Source organism: Hyla sarda, chromosome 12 (genome assembly GCF_029499605.1).
Source record: "Hyla sarda isolate aHylSar1 chromosome 12, aHylSar1.hap1, whole genome shotgun sequence".
Taxonomy (NCBI): Eukaryota; Metazoa; Chordata; class Amphibia; order Anura; family Hylidae; genus Hyla; species Hyla sarda.
Window position 1 is genome coordinate 55,615,657 of NC_079200.1, and position 20,314 is coordinate 55,635,970.

Genomic DNA, 20,314 nt, shown 5'->3' on the forward strand with positions numbered 1-20,314 from the left:
AGGAGGTGCCTTACCTTCTTCCCGGCTATCCGATCAGCATTTGATTGCTCCAGGCCTGAAATCCAGGCTTGAGCAATCAAGCGCAGAAAACACTGATCAATGCATTCCTATGGCAATGCATTGAACAGTGCCTGCAATCAGTGTATGCAATGTTAGAGCCCCTAGAAGGGCTATTACACTGCATAAAAAAGTAAAAAAAAAATTAAAGTTAATAAATGTGATTTAACCCGTTCCCTAATAAAAAATCAGAATCACCCCCTTTTCCAATAATAAAAAAAGTGTGTAAAACAAAAAAATAAATAAAAACAAGCATATGTGGTATTGCCGTATGCGTAAATGTCCAAACTTTAAAAAATATATTGTTAATTATCCCGCATGGTCAATGGCGTACGCACAAAAAAAATCCAAAGTCCAAAATAGCGTTTGGTCACTTTATTTAGCATAAAAAAAGAATAAAAAGCGCTCAAAAAGTCCCATCAAAACTACAATGGTACCAATAAAAACTTCAGATCACGGCACAAAAAATGAGCCCTCATAAAAAGTTATAGGAGTCAGAAGATGACATTTTTAAACGTATACATTTTCCTTCATGTAGTTATGATTTTTTCCAGAAGTACGACAAAATCAAACCTATATAAGTAGGGTATCATTTTAAGCCCCCAAAAGTTACAAAAGGCATTTTTTCTTCAATTTTGTCGCACAATGATTTTCTTTCTGTTTCGCTGTAGAATAGTGAAAGTAGAATTGGTGGCGCAAAAAAAGCCATCATTTTTAGGTGCAAAATTGAAAGGGTTATGATTTTTTAAATATAAGGAGGAAAAAACTAAAGTGCAAAAACTGAGAAAGCTTGGTCCTTATGGGATTAAATGGAATGACGTTACTCATACTTAAAGGGTTACACCACTGCAAAACATTTTCTTTTAAATCAACTGATGCCAGAAAGTTAAACGGATATGTAAATTACTTCTATTAAAACATTCCAATCCTTCCAGTACTTATCAGGTGCTGTATAATATTTTTTTTTACACTTTTTATGTCCCCATAGGGGACTATTCATTGCAATCAGTTGATTGCTAATACTGTGCAGTGCTATGTATAGGACACAGCACTGCTCAGTATTATTGGTGATCTTCTGCTCTGGTCTGCTCGATCTCAGACCAGAGCAGAAGTCCCCGGGAGATAGCCGGAGCCAGGTGAGGGGACCTCCGGCCGCCATGCTGGATGATCGGATCGCCGCGGCAGCGCTGTTGGTGATCCGATCATCCATTCAAAGTACCACACTGCCGCAGATGCCGTGATCTGTTTTGATCACGGCATTGGAGGGGTTAATGGTGGACATCCGCGCGATCGCGGATGTCCGCCATTACCGGCAGGTCCCTGGCTGCTGATAGCCGGTGTCGCGTAAATGTACGTCATGGTGCGTTGAGTACCACGTCACCATGACGTACATTTACGTCCATTGTCGTTAAGGGGTTAAAGGGGTACTCCGGCGCTAAGACATCTTTTCCCCTATCCAGCAGCGGGACCCCCGCAATCTTTCACACAGCACCCCGTTACCATCAGCCCCCGGAGCATTTTTGCATCGGGTCTGATGACTGACGATTATGGGGCTGGAGAATTGTGACGTCACAGCTCCGCCCCCTTTTGACATCACACTCCGCCCCCTCAATGCAAGCCTTTAAGGAAAATTCTCCAAGCTTGACATTGGTCCATTCTGGTCTCCACAGAGAAAACACATTGGAATGGCATCCGGTAAGGTTAAACCCCAAAATATATTCTTTTAATGAAATTTTACCAAAACTCCCAACTGTGGAGAGTTCAGAACACAATGAGTCCTTTATTAATTGTAAAAATGTTTGTTCGTGACAGATCATTCCTCACTCAGGAACACTAAGTAATTATTAGATTTAAATCATTCCACGAAATTATTTGATTTAAATGATTCATATAAATAAATAAAAAAAACTATTTAAAATGTTAAATTGTTGTTAAAACCCTTGAGACAACAGATCCTTCTAATTATTGCCATGCCATTGCAAGATCCCCAACATGCCACCAGAGTGTAAATAAGAGCCTCCAAAACAATGTACAAACTCAACATTTAAGTTTGAAGCAAGAGTATCCAATCTGAGGTTCGTTCTCCAGAATTTGCCACTCCCATTACGTTAAGGGTTGTAGTTTCTTAACTGAAGGGCCACAGGTTGTAGACCACTATATTGTTTAAAACCTTCATTTACATTGTCCCAGATGTACAGTGAAACCTCTTTAGAGGAAAAACACCCAAAAGTGCTTTGAAAAATGGCCTTCTGCAGGAGAAATAATTTCAAAAAAGAGGAATTGAAAATCTATCATGATTCACTGTATGTTTCTCAGACAATAGTCCATTAAACATTACCACTGTAGTCTACTGCTAATGACCAGGACATTTTACCAATAGTGTTTCTGCCATACATGATTATTTTAGTACCATAAATGTGACAATCATCGTAAAATGGGTTAAATTGCTAATAAAAATTAGCTGGTTCTAGTCATGTCAACTCTCTCAAAGATATCTTTGCAGGTTTGTGAAAGTATGGAAAAAAAAACTCCAATAGTCAAACTTCAATTGAAAGTATTTACGTAAAGCTTTTTTTTTCTTCTTAATTTTTTACACAATAAACAATGGTATAAAGAAATATTGTAAAAAATGCATACAAATGTTATTGTATCACAAGAAGCTAAATAAAAAAAATTAAAAAAAGTAATAAACCACAAAGAAAAAAATGCTGTGTGATTATTCAGTGTAATCGACTATAGCTAGCAAGGCATGTTCAGAAATGCAATCTAAGGATGTCAACCAAGAGACATCATGGGAAGGGGGGGGACACAAGTGACACAACCCAGGAGAGAGGCCATAAAAATGGTAGGGCATACGCTACACAGAGGGACAAAATCAAAAACAGCACATTAAACATCTAATTGAGGGGTTAATGAATACATGCAGCAGCAAACATCTGAAGGGGATAGACCTGCATGAGGATCGCATTAGGTATATTCAATGTGTCCAACCACCTGGACACCTCTCACCAACCTAATTTCTGCATTCATTCTAGATTTGAATTCCTGAAAGGCAGGGGAGCCGAATGGGTCCAGTGGGAGGCAATGGTTTTCCTAAAACACTTCAATTAAAGTTTTCCCTTTAGCATATGGCAGGAAAAATGATTCATTCCACTTTATTACAGCGTTACAGTAAAATCAATTCAATAAATATTTACAAATATCTGTATGCAAAATTCCCCATGTAACAGGGCTTGTAATTGCCAGTGGAAAAAAAAATGACTTGAACATTCTTTCCATGAATTGAACTTCATAAACTAAGGTCGCTCACAGTTTTTCTAATAGTCAATGCCCCCCCTATCATTGCCTCACGCAAAGTAGGCCTTTACTAGGACCAGCAGGTAAAAATACATTTAAGTAAGAGGGGCAAGCAGGAACCAAGGTCATACTGATAACAGTAAGAAAAAGATGATCCTGTAGGGCATCTGCTCAAAGACTATGTTGTTCTTTGCTCTTACTATATTTTTTTTTATTATCAACTGGTGCCAGAAAGTTAAACAGATTTGTAAATTATTAAAATGCATTAACCATACCTCAAGGATTTTACCAACCCATATGGTACACAATGAGAGCAAAAGGTCTAAAAAATGATATAATATTTATTACACGGTTGTATAGCAATATAAGAGCATATGATAGATTCACAAATAAAAATAAAATGTGCACTAAAATGTTATCTGTCTACCATCGGGCCCTAATGGTAGAAATAGTGTGGAACACTGTGGCTGATTCTCAAAGCACTGGTTGTGATTATGTTGTTGCTGTGGCTCAGACGTTCTAATAATTCGGCATGAACTCTTGCTGATAGTCCGGCATTTGAGTGTTAATTATTGAATAGCTAAGTCCGAACATTTAACAGTCCTGAATATGACTGGCATGTCTTTGTAGACAATTGTGAAATATTATCTCACTGATCCTCCAGCCGCTGGTCCCGTGCTGCGACAGACCTGATGGAAAGTCTTGCGGCTGATATGACAGTGCGGGCGCTGCGAATAGCTCTGTCTGGTATGGGCAGCTGCTAGCTCCGTGTAGGTGATATGGAGCGATTTCCCAGGAGGCAAACAAAGATGTTGCTCCGGCAGGAGTCTCGTGGTTGTCTGGTAGCATTCCCAAACGCAGATTAGAGGATCAGGTGTGGTAAGTAGGATCTTGTGCAATGTAGAAAAGCCGGCACTTCAGTGCAGATTACAGCCAGGCAGCAGGGCTTGTTTTTAGTGCCATTTTCAGACGATACAAGTAACTCTAGACGCGTTTCAGGGTACTTAAACCGACCCCTTCTTCAGTAGTCAAATTGTATGTACTACAATTTGTCTACTGAAGAAGGGTTCGGTTTAAGCACCCTGAAACGCGTCTAGAGTTACTTTTATCGTCTGAAAATGGCACTAAAAACAAGCCCTGCTGCCTGGCCGTAATCTGCACTGAAGTTCCGGCTTTTCTACATTGCACAAGATCCTACTTACCACACCTGATCCTCTAATCTGCGTTTGGGAACCACGAGTCTCCTCCCGGAGCAAAATCTTTATTTGCCTCCTGGGAAATCGCTCCATATCACCTACACGGAGCTAGCAGCTGCCCATACCAGACAGAGCTATTCGCAGCGTCAGCACTGTCATATCAGCCGCAAGACTTTCCATCAGGTCTGTCGCAGCACGGGACCAGCGGCTGGAGGATCAGTGAGATAATATTTCACAATTGTCTACAAAGACATGCCAGTCATATTCAGGACTGTTAAATGTTCGGACTTAGCTATTCAATAATTAACACTCAAATGCCGGACTATCAGCAAGAGTTCATGCCGAATTATTAGAACGTCTGAGCCACAGCAACAACATAATCACAACCAGTGCTTTGAGAATCAGCCACAGTGTTCCACACTATTTCTACCATTAGGGCCCAATGGTAGACAGATAACATTTTAGTGCACATTTTATTTTAATATATTTTATTTGTGAATCTATCATATGCTCTTATATTGCTATACAACCGTGTAATAAATATTATACCATTTTTAGACCTTTTGCTCTCATTGTGTACCATATGGGTTGGTAAAATCCTTGAGGTATGGCTAATGCATTTTAATATTTTACTTTTCTCTATTGGTCGGTGAGGATCGACTTTTTTTTTAGATTTTTGGTTTTGAGCTGCACACACAATTCTTTCTTCCTAGATTTGTAAATTACTTCTATTAAAAATATTAATCCTTCCAGTACTTATTAGCTGCTGAATACTACATAGGATTTTTTTTTCTTTTTGGAACACAGTGCTCTCTGCTGACATCATGAGCACAGTGCTCTCTGCTGACATCTCTCTCCATTTTAGTTACTGTCCAGAGCAGCATATGTTTGCTATGGGGATTTTTCTCCTACTCTGGACAGTTCTTAAAATGGACAGAGATGTCAGCAGAGAACACTGTGTTCCAAAAAGAAAATAAATTCCTCTTTCTTCTATGTCAACCAATGATTAAGCCTGTGATGTACAATGACAATACATGATGAATTGTTTTTTTTTAGCACATAATACATATCGTCTTTTAGGAGTGCCTAAAGCACAACCGAGTTGGGCTGGGTTCACATTAGCATTGTGGAGCTCCGTTACAACAGCTGAAAAAGCTGAATAACGGGGCTGGGACAAAGTGTGTCATAACCGACATCGACAGTACCCGACAGGTCCTTTTTACTTTGAATGGGGTCCGTCAGCATTTCTGTTAAATGTCAGTTATTTTGCAAGTTTTAACGGTGAAAAAACCGGATATGCAGGTTTTTTTTCTCTGTTAAAATCCCATAATTTTAGTGGAATCCGTGAACAGAGCTCTGAACGCTGATGTGAACACAAAATCATTATATATAATAGAATTTCATATGGAAATCTACACACAAATATGTTCTTGTTTGTCTCTTCCAACTTTGTGCATTAGAGTTTCTTCAATATTTTGGAATATTTAAAGGAAAAACTTAAGTCCTAGACATAAGAGCAGCCCTGGAAGTCCTAGACCTATTGGTGACTATGGTCTGATGACAGATGGCATCCTTCCTTTTGGTGAGGGCTGTGATCAGAATGCTGATGAACGTGAGTGGAAATAAGAGGAAGACAGGCAGCTGCCACTGGCTGGGGATCTCTCTCATGATGTTGCGGAGGCTCCTGCCAATTGTATGGCTGAAGAGTTCCATGGGGTGAACCACAAATCTGGCAATAACGGAGCTGATGGCCTAAAAATAAAAAAAATAAAAGTTGTGAGTAGAAAAGTATGGGGCTGCAGACATGTACAAAATCCAACACAGGGACCATGTTTCAGCAGCACATATGAATGAAGTGTATATTGAAGCCTTTGGGTGACAATATGAAATATTTCACAGCCCACATCTTTCATGTAAAGATTATATTAACAGTGTCTTCTTTGCTATAATGCCATTCCTGAGAAAAAGAACATTAAGTTAGGAATCCAACAAAGCTTACATATCACAAAAACAGCCTATCCGAGTGCTTTGAAGCCCATAGAGAAAGAACTCTATCTAAGACTCCTTTATTCTTCTCTCATAGATTGTGCGATACATTTGCATTGCAAAATGCCTAAACAAGGGAGGGGTACAACACTTTTTTCATCTACAAAGAGGTGAGGTAAAGGGTACCAGAGACATCTGTATTAGTATAAATGGTTGGAATGATAATAATTATATGAAAGAGCACACAGCGGCATTTCAAATTTTTTTTTTATATGGGCCCCTCCCCTCTTTATTCATTCTCCAAGGACAATTGACACATTATGTGCATACGGGAACACCAATGTACCCACAAAAAAGTTGTGGCAGAACGTGCTGCACCACCATGACATAGACAACTAACCGAGATCTGCAAAAGATCTGAATGTTATTCATTAACATGTGCAGAGTGTGTTTCTTTTTGTGGTTAGAAGAAAACAAGTATATACAATTCCACTATGACATAGTCAAGTATTTTCCTCTATGTTACTGCCAGATAATTACTCAGAATAAAGAATGACACTGTATGATGTTCAGTATGGGTAGATAGTTGAATGGATCCAATGTCTTCAGTAAACTCCTAAGCTCCATCTAGTGGTGGCTACAGACAGAAAGCATTTTATTATTACTCTATAAGTCTGCATAGGGAATTTGCAAAAATTAAGCTCCAGATGCTATGAAGATCTGGGAGGAAATTCATCAGTTCAGATGACAATATTTGTTAAGATAGCTGAAATTGCTGATTTGTGTGGTATACATGTGTTCAGTGACGTGACGTGTGAGCTCCATGGGAAAGATTGTGTAGTATACAATAGGGTTTTAATGTCCATAATATATCCCATTGTTCAGGACACAAGTGGTTGAAAAAGATGATCTAACCACTCACCCACATGTTCCTGTAGTGAGTCTATGCCCGCCACTATGGGGCATAATGGCAGAGGGAACACATTTTTGTGGTTTTAGGAAACCCATGGAAAACAGGCATTTTGGAAAATTTGGAAGCATATAAGTCTTTTGTTTCTCAGTGAGTATGCCTAAAATCAGCAATTTCAGACATCTTTTGCCATCTTAACAAATACTCCAATTACAGCCAGGACTTAAAACAATTCAAACCGGATATTCTACTTTTTGTTTTGAAACAATTTTTTCTAATTTAATGGGCAATATTACTTTCAGGTGACAGGATGCCAGATGGGGGCCAAATTTTCCCCCTCTCTGGCAAACCTATACATGTCCCACTGGGAGGAGGTCCATCTATATACGGCAGATAACATCTTCCACCCCTTAGTGGGTTGGTACAGCCGATATATAGATGACCTTCTCCTAGTGTGGAGGGGGAGGTCACTTCATTTGTACAATACCTTAATTCAAATTCCCATAATATGAGATTCACTTACCAACTCCCTGTGAGACTATTTGTCTACCAGTGACTTTACGACTGCTAGTACCAATGCCAGTTGTCGACTTCAGCCATAAAATACATATGCAACATATGCAAATCTATTACAAAAAGGCGCAAAATTTGTAGTAAAAAAAGGGCTCTCCCTGTGAGACTATTTGTCTACCAGTGACTTTACGACTGCTAGTACCAATGCCAGTTGTCGACTAGAGGGTGCTATCACTGTGGTGCTACCAGGTGTATTTGTTGTAAACTTATCATTAACACAAAAGAGTTCATGTCAACAGTCACAAAACAAAAATATACCATTAACTGCAATACCAACCACGTGGTTTATTTGGTAACCTGCACGAAGTGTCAGATTCAATACATAGGGTGTACCACTAGAAAATTAAAGGTTCGCATCACTGAACATTTTCGCTGCACGAGCAATGCTTTGGGTAGCAACCGATCTACATCTGGCCTATCTAAACACCATAGAGACCACCATCTAGGCGACACCACTGGTTATGAAGTGACAGGGCTTGAACGAGTTAAATCACCTCGTAGGGAAGGTGACTGGACCCAAAAGCTGAGGTCCAGGGAGGCTTTTTGGATTTTAACTCTTGATACTCGCTGCCCCCTTGGCATGAATGCCAGACATAACCTGATGTACATATACTGATTATGCATCATCACACTATGCCATGTAATTGTGTTGACATTTAGTGTACTACATTTGCTTTTCTTAGGTTATTGTGTTTGTTCATTATGCTTGTGGTATGTGACCATTATACCCTGCTTTTAGTTTATTGTCATTGCAATTTTTCCATATGGACATCGTTACGATATACTTGTTGTACAATATGGTCAGGGTACACCCCGCATTTGGCATCTATTTTGACAATTGTATAGCTATTCTTTGGGCTGCAAAAACTTAAAGGGGTTATCCACCATAAGGTGATTTTAGTACGTACCTGGCAAACAGTAATGGACATGCTTAGGAAGGATCTGCACTTGTTTTGGGGATAAATGGCTATGTTGTGAGATTACTATAACACTGTGGCTAGCTTTTTGTGAACTGGCATTTCCGGTTTGATTTTTCTTTTTTGCCTACAAATCCCATAATTCCATTTTCCTCCCTCCCACACATCAGCCACCCCACCCATTGAAACATATATGAGCTGCATCCATTCAAAAGACCTGTGGTTTTCAATCAGGGTGCCTACAGCTGTTGCATTAGTTGCAGATTGATCTCTCTCCCACCAAGCAATCCCTCCACTCATTGAAGCAGACAGGCTCCCTGTCATGAGCTGACTAGTGAGTCAGGTCTCGGCCGCATTGCAACCTGGAAAAAATCTAAGACAACAGTCATTTTGTATGCTGGTAAAAATAAATATTGGGGTAAAAATTACAGAAGAATTGTGAGAAAACAGTCAGACACTATAGGGTGGGCTATTTATATGGATACACCTTAATAAAATGGGAATGGTTGGTGATATTAACTTCCTGTTTGTGGCACATTAGTATATGTGAGGCGGGAAACGTTTCAAGATGGGTGGTGACCATAGCGGCCATTTTGAAGTCGGCCATTTTGAATCCAACTTTTGTTTTTTCAATAGGAAGAGGGTCATGTGACACATCAAACTTATTGGGAATTTCACAAGAAAACAATGATGTGCTTGGTTTTAACGTAACTTTTATTCTTTCATGAGTTATTTACAAGTTTCTGACCACTAATAAAATGTGTTCAATGTGCTGCCCATTGTGTTGGATTGTCACTGCAACCCTCTTCTCCCACTCTTCACACAGTGATAGCAACACTGCAGGAGAAATGCTAGCACAGGCTTCCAGTATCCGTAGTTTCAGGTGCTGCACATCTTCACAGCATAGACAATTGCCTTCAGATGACCCCAAACATAAAAGTCTAAGGGGGTCAGATCGGGAGACCTTGGGGACGATTCAACTGGCCCACGATGACCAATCCATTTTCCAGGAAACTGTTCATCTAGGAATGCTCGGACCTGACACCCATAATGTGGTGGTGCACCATCTTGCTGGAAAAACTCAGGGAACGTGCCAGCTTCAGTGCATAAAGTCATCATCATGTAGCAATTTTGCATATCCAGTGGCCTTGAGGTTTCCATTGATGAAGAATGGCCCCACTATCTTTGTACCCCATATACCACACCATACCATCAATTTTTGTGTTCCAACAGTCTTGGAGGGATCTATCCAATGTGGGTTAGTGTCTGACCAATAGCGGTGGTTTTGTTTGTTAACTTCACCATTCACATAAAAGTTTGCCTCATCACTGAAAAAAATCTTCTGCGTAAACTGAGGGTCCTGTTCCAATTTTTGTTTTGCCCATTCTGCAGCACCTGAAACTACAGATACTGGAAGCCTGTGCTAGCATTTCTCCTGCGGTGTATATAGTAGTATATAGCAGTGTATACGGATACTGGAAGCCTGTGCTAGCATTTCTCCTGCGGTGTTGCTATCAGTGTGTGAAGAGTGGGAGAAGAGGGTTGCATTGACAATCCAACACAATGGGCAGCACATTGAACACATTTTATAAGTGGTCAGAACCTTGTAAATAACTCATGAAAGAATAAAGTTTACGTTAAAACCAAGCATATCATTGTTTTTCTTGTGAAATTCCCAATAAGTTTGATGTGTCACATGACCCTCTTCCTATTGAAAAAAGAAAAGTTGGATTCAAAATGGCCAACTTCAAAATGGCCACCATGGTCACCACCCATCTTGAAAAGTTTCCCCCCTCACATATACTAATGTGCCACAAACAGGAAGTTAATATCACCAACCATTCCCATTTTATTAAGGTGTATCCATATAAATGGCAAATCCTGTATATTATGAACTACTAGGGATGTAAGAAAAAATCGATTCTCGCGATAATCGCGATTTTTCATTTGCCGATACAGAATCGATTCAAAATATTTTTTAATCGATTCTTTTAGGGATGTGGAATTTTTAATAAAACGCACTTTATCTTACCTGCCAACGAGCCCCCGTAGCTCCGGTACAGTCCGGTACAGGTGTTGGGTCCCCGGGCTGTATTCTTCTTACTTCCTGTTAGTCCGGCATGTCACACGGAGCTTCAGCCTATCACTGGCCGCAGAGATGTCCCGCCTCCGCTGGTGATAGGCTGAAGCTCCATGTGACGTGCCGGACTAACAGGAAGTAAGAAGAATACAGCCCGGGGACCGAACACCTGTACCGGACTGTACCGGAGCTCCGCGGGCTCGTTGGCAGGTAAGATAAAGTGCGTTTTATTTTATTTTGCAGCCCGGACGGGATAACATGAGAAAAGTGCGCGCCGGAGTACTAGATCGCCGCTGTCAAAGCTGACAGCGGCGTCTATTGGGATCTATGAATGCTCCCAGGTGGGCGATATATCGCGATGTATCGTCACCTAGACGGTATCGCGATATATCGCGATATATCGAATCGCCACACTGGTATCGCGATTTGAATCGAATCGCCAAATTCTTGGCGATTCACACCCCTATGAACTACACTAACTTTATAGCCCCTGTAGCATAGTCAAATAAAAAAAAAATTCCTGGAATACCACTTTAATATGACATTTATGTAGAGTTATAGCCATGTTTTATTATGTGAGCCCATTTATCTATTGGTGCACACTTGTCAATTATGTTGTATGTGCCAACGTGATACTTAGATAATTTTTTTACTAATTTTGGGCATTTAATTGTGATTGTTTGCCTAAATGATGCTAGGAACATGCTCACATGCTGAATGGTTTTTGTACCCGGCGTCTATGTTCCTGGTTATTACCTGGACTGGGTTCTCTGCACTTAGGAACACATGTATATTTGTCTCCCTGCGTTTCTCTTGTTTTATCACCATGTTGGATATCACATTGCTTTCAACATGTCTGGAATAAAAGTGAAGTTTTAACAAAATGTTGTATTGGAGCAGCTGGAGGCCCCTGCTTTTTTGCCCTCTTCTTGACACACGTCCGGGATACGGTGCGCTGTTTGCCTGTCCTGCTCTCCGAAAATCCAAGTCATTTTTCAGTCATAGTATACGTTGGAGTGGTGAGCTGAATTTGTCTTTTTCGTCATACATTGGCATACATCACCCATACCCTAGAATGGTGTCCATTATACGGAATAGGCTAGTAAACTTTGCTATTGATCTGCAGTGTATGGGCAAAAAGATACTCTGTTGGGCTCTGCCAATGACAATGGAAAACTATGGAGACATTTTGCACATATGTTGGGAGTTTTCCCATCGTACATGCCAAATGTAGGGGGGAAAAAGTTAAAAACATTATGTCAAGGAGGCTTAAAAAGGTGCTATCACATTAAGGTGACCCTTGTCCAATGTCATGTCAAAGCATATGAATGGACTATATATAGGGATCCCCACTGTGACTCCTCTTTACTGCAAAGGAGGGATCCTGATCTGGAGGAATCACAACAACCATCTACATAATTGGGTGCCTTGCAATACCACATCTCTCCTAAAGGGGCCCCTGTAGTTGTGTTAAATGTATGGCCCATCCCACCTTCCTCCCAGCATTTCCACACGAATGGGACCTCAAATTTAGAAGGAAATTTTGAGATAGATCAACAGCCTTTGGGGGGGGGGGGGTGTCTTGGCAGAGACAAATGCAGCATTAGAAACATATAATACCAGAACAGCTATATGATATACTATATCAAATTTCATAATGTTTTCCAGAATTTCAGGCAAACCTAAGGCAACATGTATTCTTTTCCAAACTTTTTTCCCCCCCAAACGCTCAGGGTTCATGTTTCCTTAAAGAGGTGAACATTTTACCCTACAAATTATCAATCATCCTAAAAAAAGAAACATATAAACTAAATCTGCTAAAACCATTAAAATTATAATATGAATGTATCTAAACCTTACAGCCAAGCCACATAACCTTTTCAAGTGTCACTGGACTTCAGAACATACATTTACATGAAAAATAGGCTGATTTTATTGCTCTATATTTATTTCTATATACAGTAGTAATTTCTATGTATATTGTGTAGCAATTGTGTTTTTCGAATAATGCATTTGAGTTAGAAAGCTGAAGGGCCACAGAGGACAGTGCTGCACATGTAGACATAGGCGACTGATCCCTTAGTACTATGTGTGTGATTTAGAGCAATTCTTTCAGGTTTGTCTGACACTGAGGTCTTTCTCAGACTTTGAAGTGTCCAGTTATGTAATAAAAAGTGTGTTAACACCCTGAAGTGTTGATTTATCAGTTGGAGGTCACTATGAGGTTAGACCTTCAGGGTGTTAAAGCTGCAATTTCTCATTGCAGATGCCAAGCAAAACCCTGAAGGGTCACACCCAGAACTCATAGCACAAACAGCTTGTTCTGTGAAAACCCTGGGTTAATGAATCCCATGCATGCTCTCAACTCCAAGTCAACACTATTGGGATTAATGTTAAACCTCACTTGAAAGTCAACTCAAGTGTAAATTATACAGCAAAAAAAATAAATAAATAAATAAAATAACACATTTATTGTCAAATAAAGAGGATATCTCAAGTAGAAAAATGTAACCCCATTATGCCTGGGCACCCAGAATATAAAATAACAAAGGATCTCGCTCTGCTCCTCTGCTGCCATCTTCTTCCTGGTCCAGCCATGGTCAGCGCATCAAACTAAGGTTCAGCTATTTGCCAGCTGCAGCGATGTTATGGCTCAATGCATCACACTGCAGCTCAGCCTATTGTCTGACCAGGAAGAAGACAGCGGCGGAGGAGTGGAGCGAGATACCAGGACACCGGGGCAGAGGCGGCAGGTGGGTTAAAATGTTCTTATTGAGAAATTTCCTTTAAAGGGGTACTCAGCCCCTGGCATCTTATCCCCTATCCAAAGGATAGGGGATAAGATGTTAGAACGCCGCAGTCCCGCTGCTGGGGACCCCGGGGATCGCCGCTGCGGCACCCCGCCATCATTACTGCGCAGAGCGAGTTCGCTCTGTGTGTAATGACGGGCGATACAGGGGCCGGAGCAGCGTGACGTCATGGCTCCGCCCCTCATGAAATCACGGCCCGTCCCCTTAATGCAAGTCTATGGCAGGGGGCATGACGACCGCCACGCCCCCTTCCCATAGACATGTATTGACGGATGGGCCGTGACATCACGAGGGGCGGAGCCGTGATGTAACGATGCTCCGGCCCCTGTATTGCCCGTCATTACGTGCAGAGCGATTTCGCTCTGCGCAGTAATGATAGCGGGGTGCTGCAGCAGCGATCCCCGGGGATCTGACATCTTATCCCCTATCCTTTGGATAGGGGATAAGATGTCTAGGGGCGGATTACCCCTTTAATGTACAAATGAGTTTTATTGAAAATATACCCCAAGAATTAACCCCTAAAAAAAACATACATACAAAGACATATATAAAAACAGCAAGTTCTTAAATGCTTATTTAACCTCTCCAAAATCCACTCGTTTACTACTGCTAAATGCCACAGCCAGACTCATTTCCCTCACCAGAATTTACAGCAATGCCTTGCTCTTTGTCAGTCACTACACTATTCAGTCCAGAATAGAGTAAAAAAATCCTTACTCTCACCCACACAAGTCTCCAAACCTCTTACTCCCCTCTCCAAGACTTTGTTTGTGTTGCACCAGTTCTCTGGAATGCAATGTCCCAAACCCTTAGGCTATGTTCACATGGCAGAATTTTTGCATGGAATTCTGCATGGATTTATAGCCAATACACTTCAATGGGATTCAGTTCGATTCACACAGCAGGAAGTAGAATTTCATGCCGAAATTCTGCCGTGTGAACATAGCCTCAGACTTATACCCAAAATCCACAGTTTTAAACATGCCCTAAAGACATCTCTTCATGCAGGCCTACGACATTCCTTAACTGGTCTCCTCTATTATCACTTTGCCCCCTTTTGAGACCTCTGGGTCTTGAAGACATCAAAAGTCTCATATTCAGCAGTCTCCCCCTATGCTCTCTGCACTTTAGACATTCAGAGATTAGTTAGGGACTGGTTTACCCACTTTTATGTAACCTCCCCTATTTATAAAACATGGATGGACCATTGAATCAATGAATCAAATTGAAAGTACTGCAGAATCTCTACATAAATGATAATAATTATTTTATAGCACCATAAAACAATATAAATAAGACAACACACATTTTATTTCACACGTAAATACATTTCATACAATAAATATTAAAGAGCTAGTGCAACATATGCATTAGTGAGCTGGACCCAATATATAGCATGCAATGGTCCTATATATGAATAATGCAAATGCCAATATGCAACTTCCAAGAATAGTAGTCCAATCTACTCCATAAATTCAATTGCATATATTCACCTATAAAGAAACACCACAGAAATAACCAGGCCCAAAGGTGCTGTTAAACAATGCCCAAATACCCTCCACTTACCTCCAAAACGTTTCGCTATTTTTCATCTGGGAGTAATGAAGTTGAAAGGGAGGATGGGTTATAAATAGCTCAATGGGAACAGCAGTGGTAAAGGGCAACAGAGAAGCATAAGCGCCAATTGTTACTGCAATGCTGAGCAGACTTCTTAGTGTGACTTTTCATTAAAAAAAATTTTTAAAACTTGGTGATCCCGACATGCAAGCCTAACCCTTTAAGGTGTACATAACCCAAACGTTAGGGAAAAAAGAATCAACTATGTTGGATTTATCTGTCCAAACTTTCTTTCCTTGGGAGACAGGCCAGTGCCAAAGGACTCCTGAGAGAACAGGACAGGTTTGCAGGCACCGCTGTCCTTATCCATAATGTAGACAACATGCCTATACTTGGGTGAGCAAGCATGCACCAACATGGGGAAGGTTAGAGGAAAAGCTTGTATGTTCCTTACCCATCGTCTATGACCTTCTTAAGTCCAACGTTAATACAAACATAAAGCAAAAATATGTTACAGCCTGCTTAAACATCAGAGAAACCAGACATTTTTGTTAGGACTGACCAACTATTTTAATGTGTATGGGGCATCCAGACTATCCGCAACATGTGATGAATTCTAATAACCGATTATTTTTTTCTTCCTAGAAATAAGCCAGCGCTAGATATCTCTAGCAGTAGCTTAATCCGTTCTCCCCTGTAAAAACACATGCATGCTCGTCTTAAGGTGTACTTGTAGGGGAACAGCTGAACTGGCATTCAGTCAACAGCTATTGAAGGTGTATAGGCACTGCTCTGTAGCAAGGTTAGAATGAGAAGCGCAAAGAAAGCAAAGGTGTAAGATTCCCAATCTTAAGCCTTGGAGTAAGTGTTTCGTTGGCGACATGCTTAGACTGTGGCCACATGTTCTTGCATCTGTTTTGGTCATAATTTTTTTCAAGAGGCCAATGACCCAGAACATACCTCACATGTTGCAAAGAACTATTTGTCAAAGTAGAATGGTGGAGGCTTCACCTTCACGGTCACTTGACCTCAGAACCATAGCAAGATGGTTTGGGAGGAGTTAGATGGGTAAAGAAAAAGCAGCAAACAGGTGCTTTGTATACTCTGCAATGTCTTAAAGATGGTAAGAAAAGCATCTGAAAATGGATGACCCAAGTATGGGGACAAATCTAGCCACTTATGCCCAGATTTTGAGTGAGAGGAAAAATGGAGTGAGTTGACCATAACAACCAATCACGGCTCAGCTTGGTGGAAAACTTTTTTTTTTTTTAAATCAACTGGTCACAGAAAGTTAAACAGATTTGTAAATTACTTCTATTAAAAAATCTTAATTTTCCAGTACTTATTAGTTGCTGAATACTACAGAGGAAATTCTTTTCTTTTTGGAACACTGAATCACGAGCACAGTGCTCTCTGCTGACATCTCTGTCCATTTTAAGAACTGCCCAGAGTAGTAGAAAATCCCCATAGCAAACATATGTTGCTCTGGATAGTTCCTAAAATGCACAGAGATGCAGCAGAGAGCACTGTGCTCGTGATGTCAACAGAGAGCACTGTGTTCCAAAAAAGAAAAGTATTTCCTTTGTAGTATTCAGCAGCTAATAAGTGCTGGAAGGATTAAGATGTTTTAATAGAAGTCATTTACAAATCTGTTTAACTTTCTGGCACCAGTTGATTTAAAAAAAAAAAAAAGTTTTCCACAGGAGTACCCCTTTAAGGTTTTGGGACACAGGACCAAACTCTTAATTCGTCTCTCTAGACATCTGCACAAAGTACTTCAGTTGGATAATGCTTAAAAAGATAAACCATGCACAGCTACTGTTATTTATTCACAGCATTCACAGTTTTTAAGTGCAGACTACTTTAAATTTAAAAATAACTTATTGGTATGAGACATGCCCCTTAGGTCATGCTAAGCTTTTGTTTGCCTACTTCTGTGCCTTAAAGGGGTATTCCAGGCCAAAACTTTTTTTTTATATATCAACTGGCTTCGGAAGGTTGATCAGATTTGTAAATTACTTCTATTAAAAAATCTTAATCCTTCCAATAGTTATTAGCTTCTGAAGTGGAGTTGTTGTTTTCTGTCTTACTGCTCTCTGATGACTCACGTCCCGGGAGCTGTGCAGTTCCTAAGGGGATATTCTCCCATCATGCACAGCTCCCGGGACGTGACATCATCATTGAGCAGTTAGACAGAAAACTTCAGAAGCTAATAACTATTGGAAGGATTAAGATTTTTTAATAGAAGTAATTTACAAACCTGTTTCACTTTCTGGAGCCAGTTGATATATATAAAAAAAAGTTTTGCCTGGAATACCCCTTTAAATATGGTGGTAAATCTGCCGTGTGCTAAAAAAATATGAGCAGCTGGAGACAAATTACAGCTGGTCATACACATTAGATAAATATTGACCAAACACAAGATATAGGCCTTTTGGCACTATGATAAGGACTGGGCAGTTGGATTATACAAGCAGATTCTTTTGTTCTTGGCAGAGAAGTATGGCAGCAGCTTAACCCCCCCCCCCCCCACCTCTCTCGATTAAATACACACTCGGGCATGTATATCGGGTGACTTGGCAATTTAGTTGTTGAAAGAATGAGCATTCAGATCAATTCTATCTAAAGTGTATGGCAAGCTTAGCTGCTAAGCCCAGGAAGCCTGAAACCCCTATAAAAGAAACTGTTATAGTTAGGTTGTGCATCTCTAACGACCAGACTGGCAAACAAGACTTGGCTCTGTCAAAGCCATCCTGGCACTGGCGCTGGCCTCACGGAAGAGGAAATGTAAATTGGCAGCCAATAAGGGGAGTCATTTCTCCTCTAATGTGCTGTATTAGGCTAAGTTTCCACTTTTATCTTGATCATAAGATGATTTGTAATGTCATTATAGGTATTCCTTAGAAATAAGGAGTAAGGCTAAGTTTCCACTTGTTTTTTTTCTAGCAGTTTTTGAAATACTGCCACTGCAGTTTTTGAGCCAAAGTCAGAAGTGGATCCATAAGGGAGGAGAAGTGTAAGTCCTTCCTTTATATGTCCTATTCCTTTTGAATACACTTCTGGCTTTGGCTCAAAAACTGCAGTGGAAACCTAGCCTTACTCAGTTATTTCTAAGGAATACCTATAATGACATTACAAATCATCTTATGATCAAGATAAAGGTACAAATTAGTCAAAATATCTAAACAAACATTCCCATTGCTTACATGTTTTGACTTATAAGGCTCCAGTAGTTATTAAGAGTTATATAACAATACTAAAAAGTGAGAGTTTTGTGTAATGAGCCTCGGGGGAGAGTAATTAGCCAGTGATACTGGAAATGTGGATTACACACGAGCTGCAGTGTCAAGAATCAAGACAATGGCGACGGGTGAAAAGAATCCCTGATGGAATATATAAAATGTCTCCAAAGTAATAAAAAAGGCAGAGGACTATAAGTCGTCCCGAATAAACAAAATATACACCAGATGTTTTTCACCAACTCACAACAGACGAAAAGGGAATTTAATTAAATCCATAAAGTTTTGTGGAAAAACTAAAAATTCATGAATTATACACTTTTTCCTTTGCCGTGCTTAAGATATTGGTTGTATTTAAAATTCGTCATTTAGTTTTATGTGTTGATGTTTCCAAACACATTTATCCATTGTGGCAACCTGGGAAACTCGAGAGAACAGAGACCTGGGATAGTCTGCACAAGAAAGATTAGCAGGGCAGGTTCAGAGGGGGCAACCAAGATAAATTACCAATACAGTGGTCCCTTAATTTACAATTTTAATTGGTTCCAGGATGACCATTGTAGGTTGAAACCGTTGTATGTTGAGACCAGAACTCTATAGAAACCTGGTTTTAACCCCTTAAGGACTCAGCCCATTTTGGCCTTACGGACTCAGACAATTTAATTTTTACGTTTTCATTTTTTCCTCCTCGCCTTCTAAAAATCATAACTCTTTTATATTTTCATCCACAGACTAGTATGAGGGCTTGTTTTTTGCGCGACCAGTTGTCCTTTGTAATGACATCACTCATTATATCATAAAATGTATGGCGCAACCAAAAAAACACTATTTTTGTGGGGAAATTAAAACAAAAAACGCAATTTTGCTAATTTTGGAAGGTTTCGTTTTCACGTCGTACAATTTATGGTAAAAATGACATGTGTTCTTTATTCTGAGGGTCAATACGATTAAAATGATACCCATTATTACATACTTTTCTATTATTGTTGCGCTTAAAAAAAAAAAACTTTTTAACCAAATTAGTACGTTTATAATCCCTTTATTTTGATGACCTCTAACTTTTTCATTTTTCTGTATAAGCGGCGGTATGGGGGCTCATTTTTTGCGCCATGATCTGTACTTTTTTTTGATATCACATTTGCTTATAAAAAACTTTTAATACATTTTTTATAATTTTTTTTTAAATAAAATGTATTAAAAAAGTAGCAATTTTGGACTTTTTTTTTTCCGTTCACGCCGTTCACCGTACGGGATCATTAAAATTTTATTTTAATAGTTCGGACATTTACGCACGCGGCAATACCAAATATGTCTATAAAATAAATTTTTTACGCTTTTTGGGGGTAAAATAGGAAAAAACGGACGTTTTACTTTTTTATTGGGGAGGGGATTTTTCCCTTTTTTTTTACTTTAACTTTTACATTTTTTTGCATTTTTTTTTACACTTGAATAGTCCCCATAGGGGACTATTCATAGCAATACCGTGATTGCTAATACTGATCTGTTCTATGTATAAGACATAGAACAGATTAGTATTATCGGTCATCTTCTGCTCTGGTCTGCTCGATCTCAGACCAGAGCAGGAGACGCCGGGAGCCAGACGGAGGAAGGTGAGGGGACCTCCGTGCGGCGTTCTGAATGATCGGATCCCCGCAGCAGCGATGCGGGCGATCCGATCATTCATTCAAATCG

The 20,314-nt window shown here is 39.9% G+C and overlaps 1 protein-coding gene across 6 annotated transcripts in view; it reads right to left on the minus strand.

Moving 5' to 3' along the window:
- Positions 1 to 5,158: 5,158 nt before the first annotated feature.
- The window catches only part of LOC130296458 (chloride channel CLIC-like protein 1), a 477,677-nt gene continuing 462,521 nt past the window's right edge, over positions 5,159 to 20,314 (minus strand). For all 6 annotated transcript variants that reach the window (XR_008849218.1, XR_008849217.1, XM_056547995.1 and 3 more), the window contains one exon: positions 5,159 to 6,302. Coding sequence is in view for 4 of the 6 variants with exons in the window: in XM_056547995.1 (XP_056403970.1) it covers positions 6,048 to 6,302 (255 nt within the window). In the remaining 2 variants the exon portion in view is untranslated. The remainder of the gene's footprint in view (positions 6,303 to 20,314) is intronic.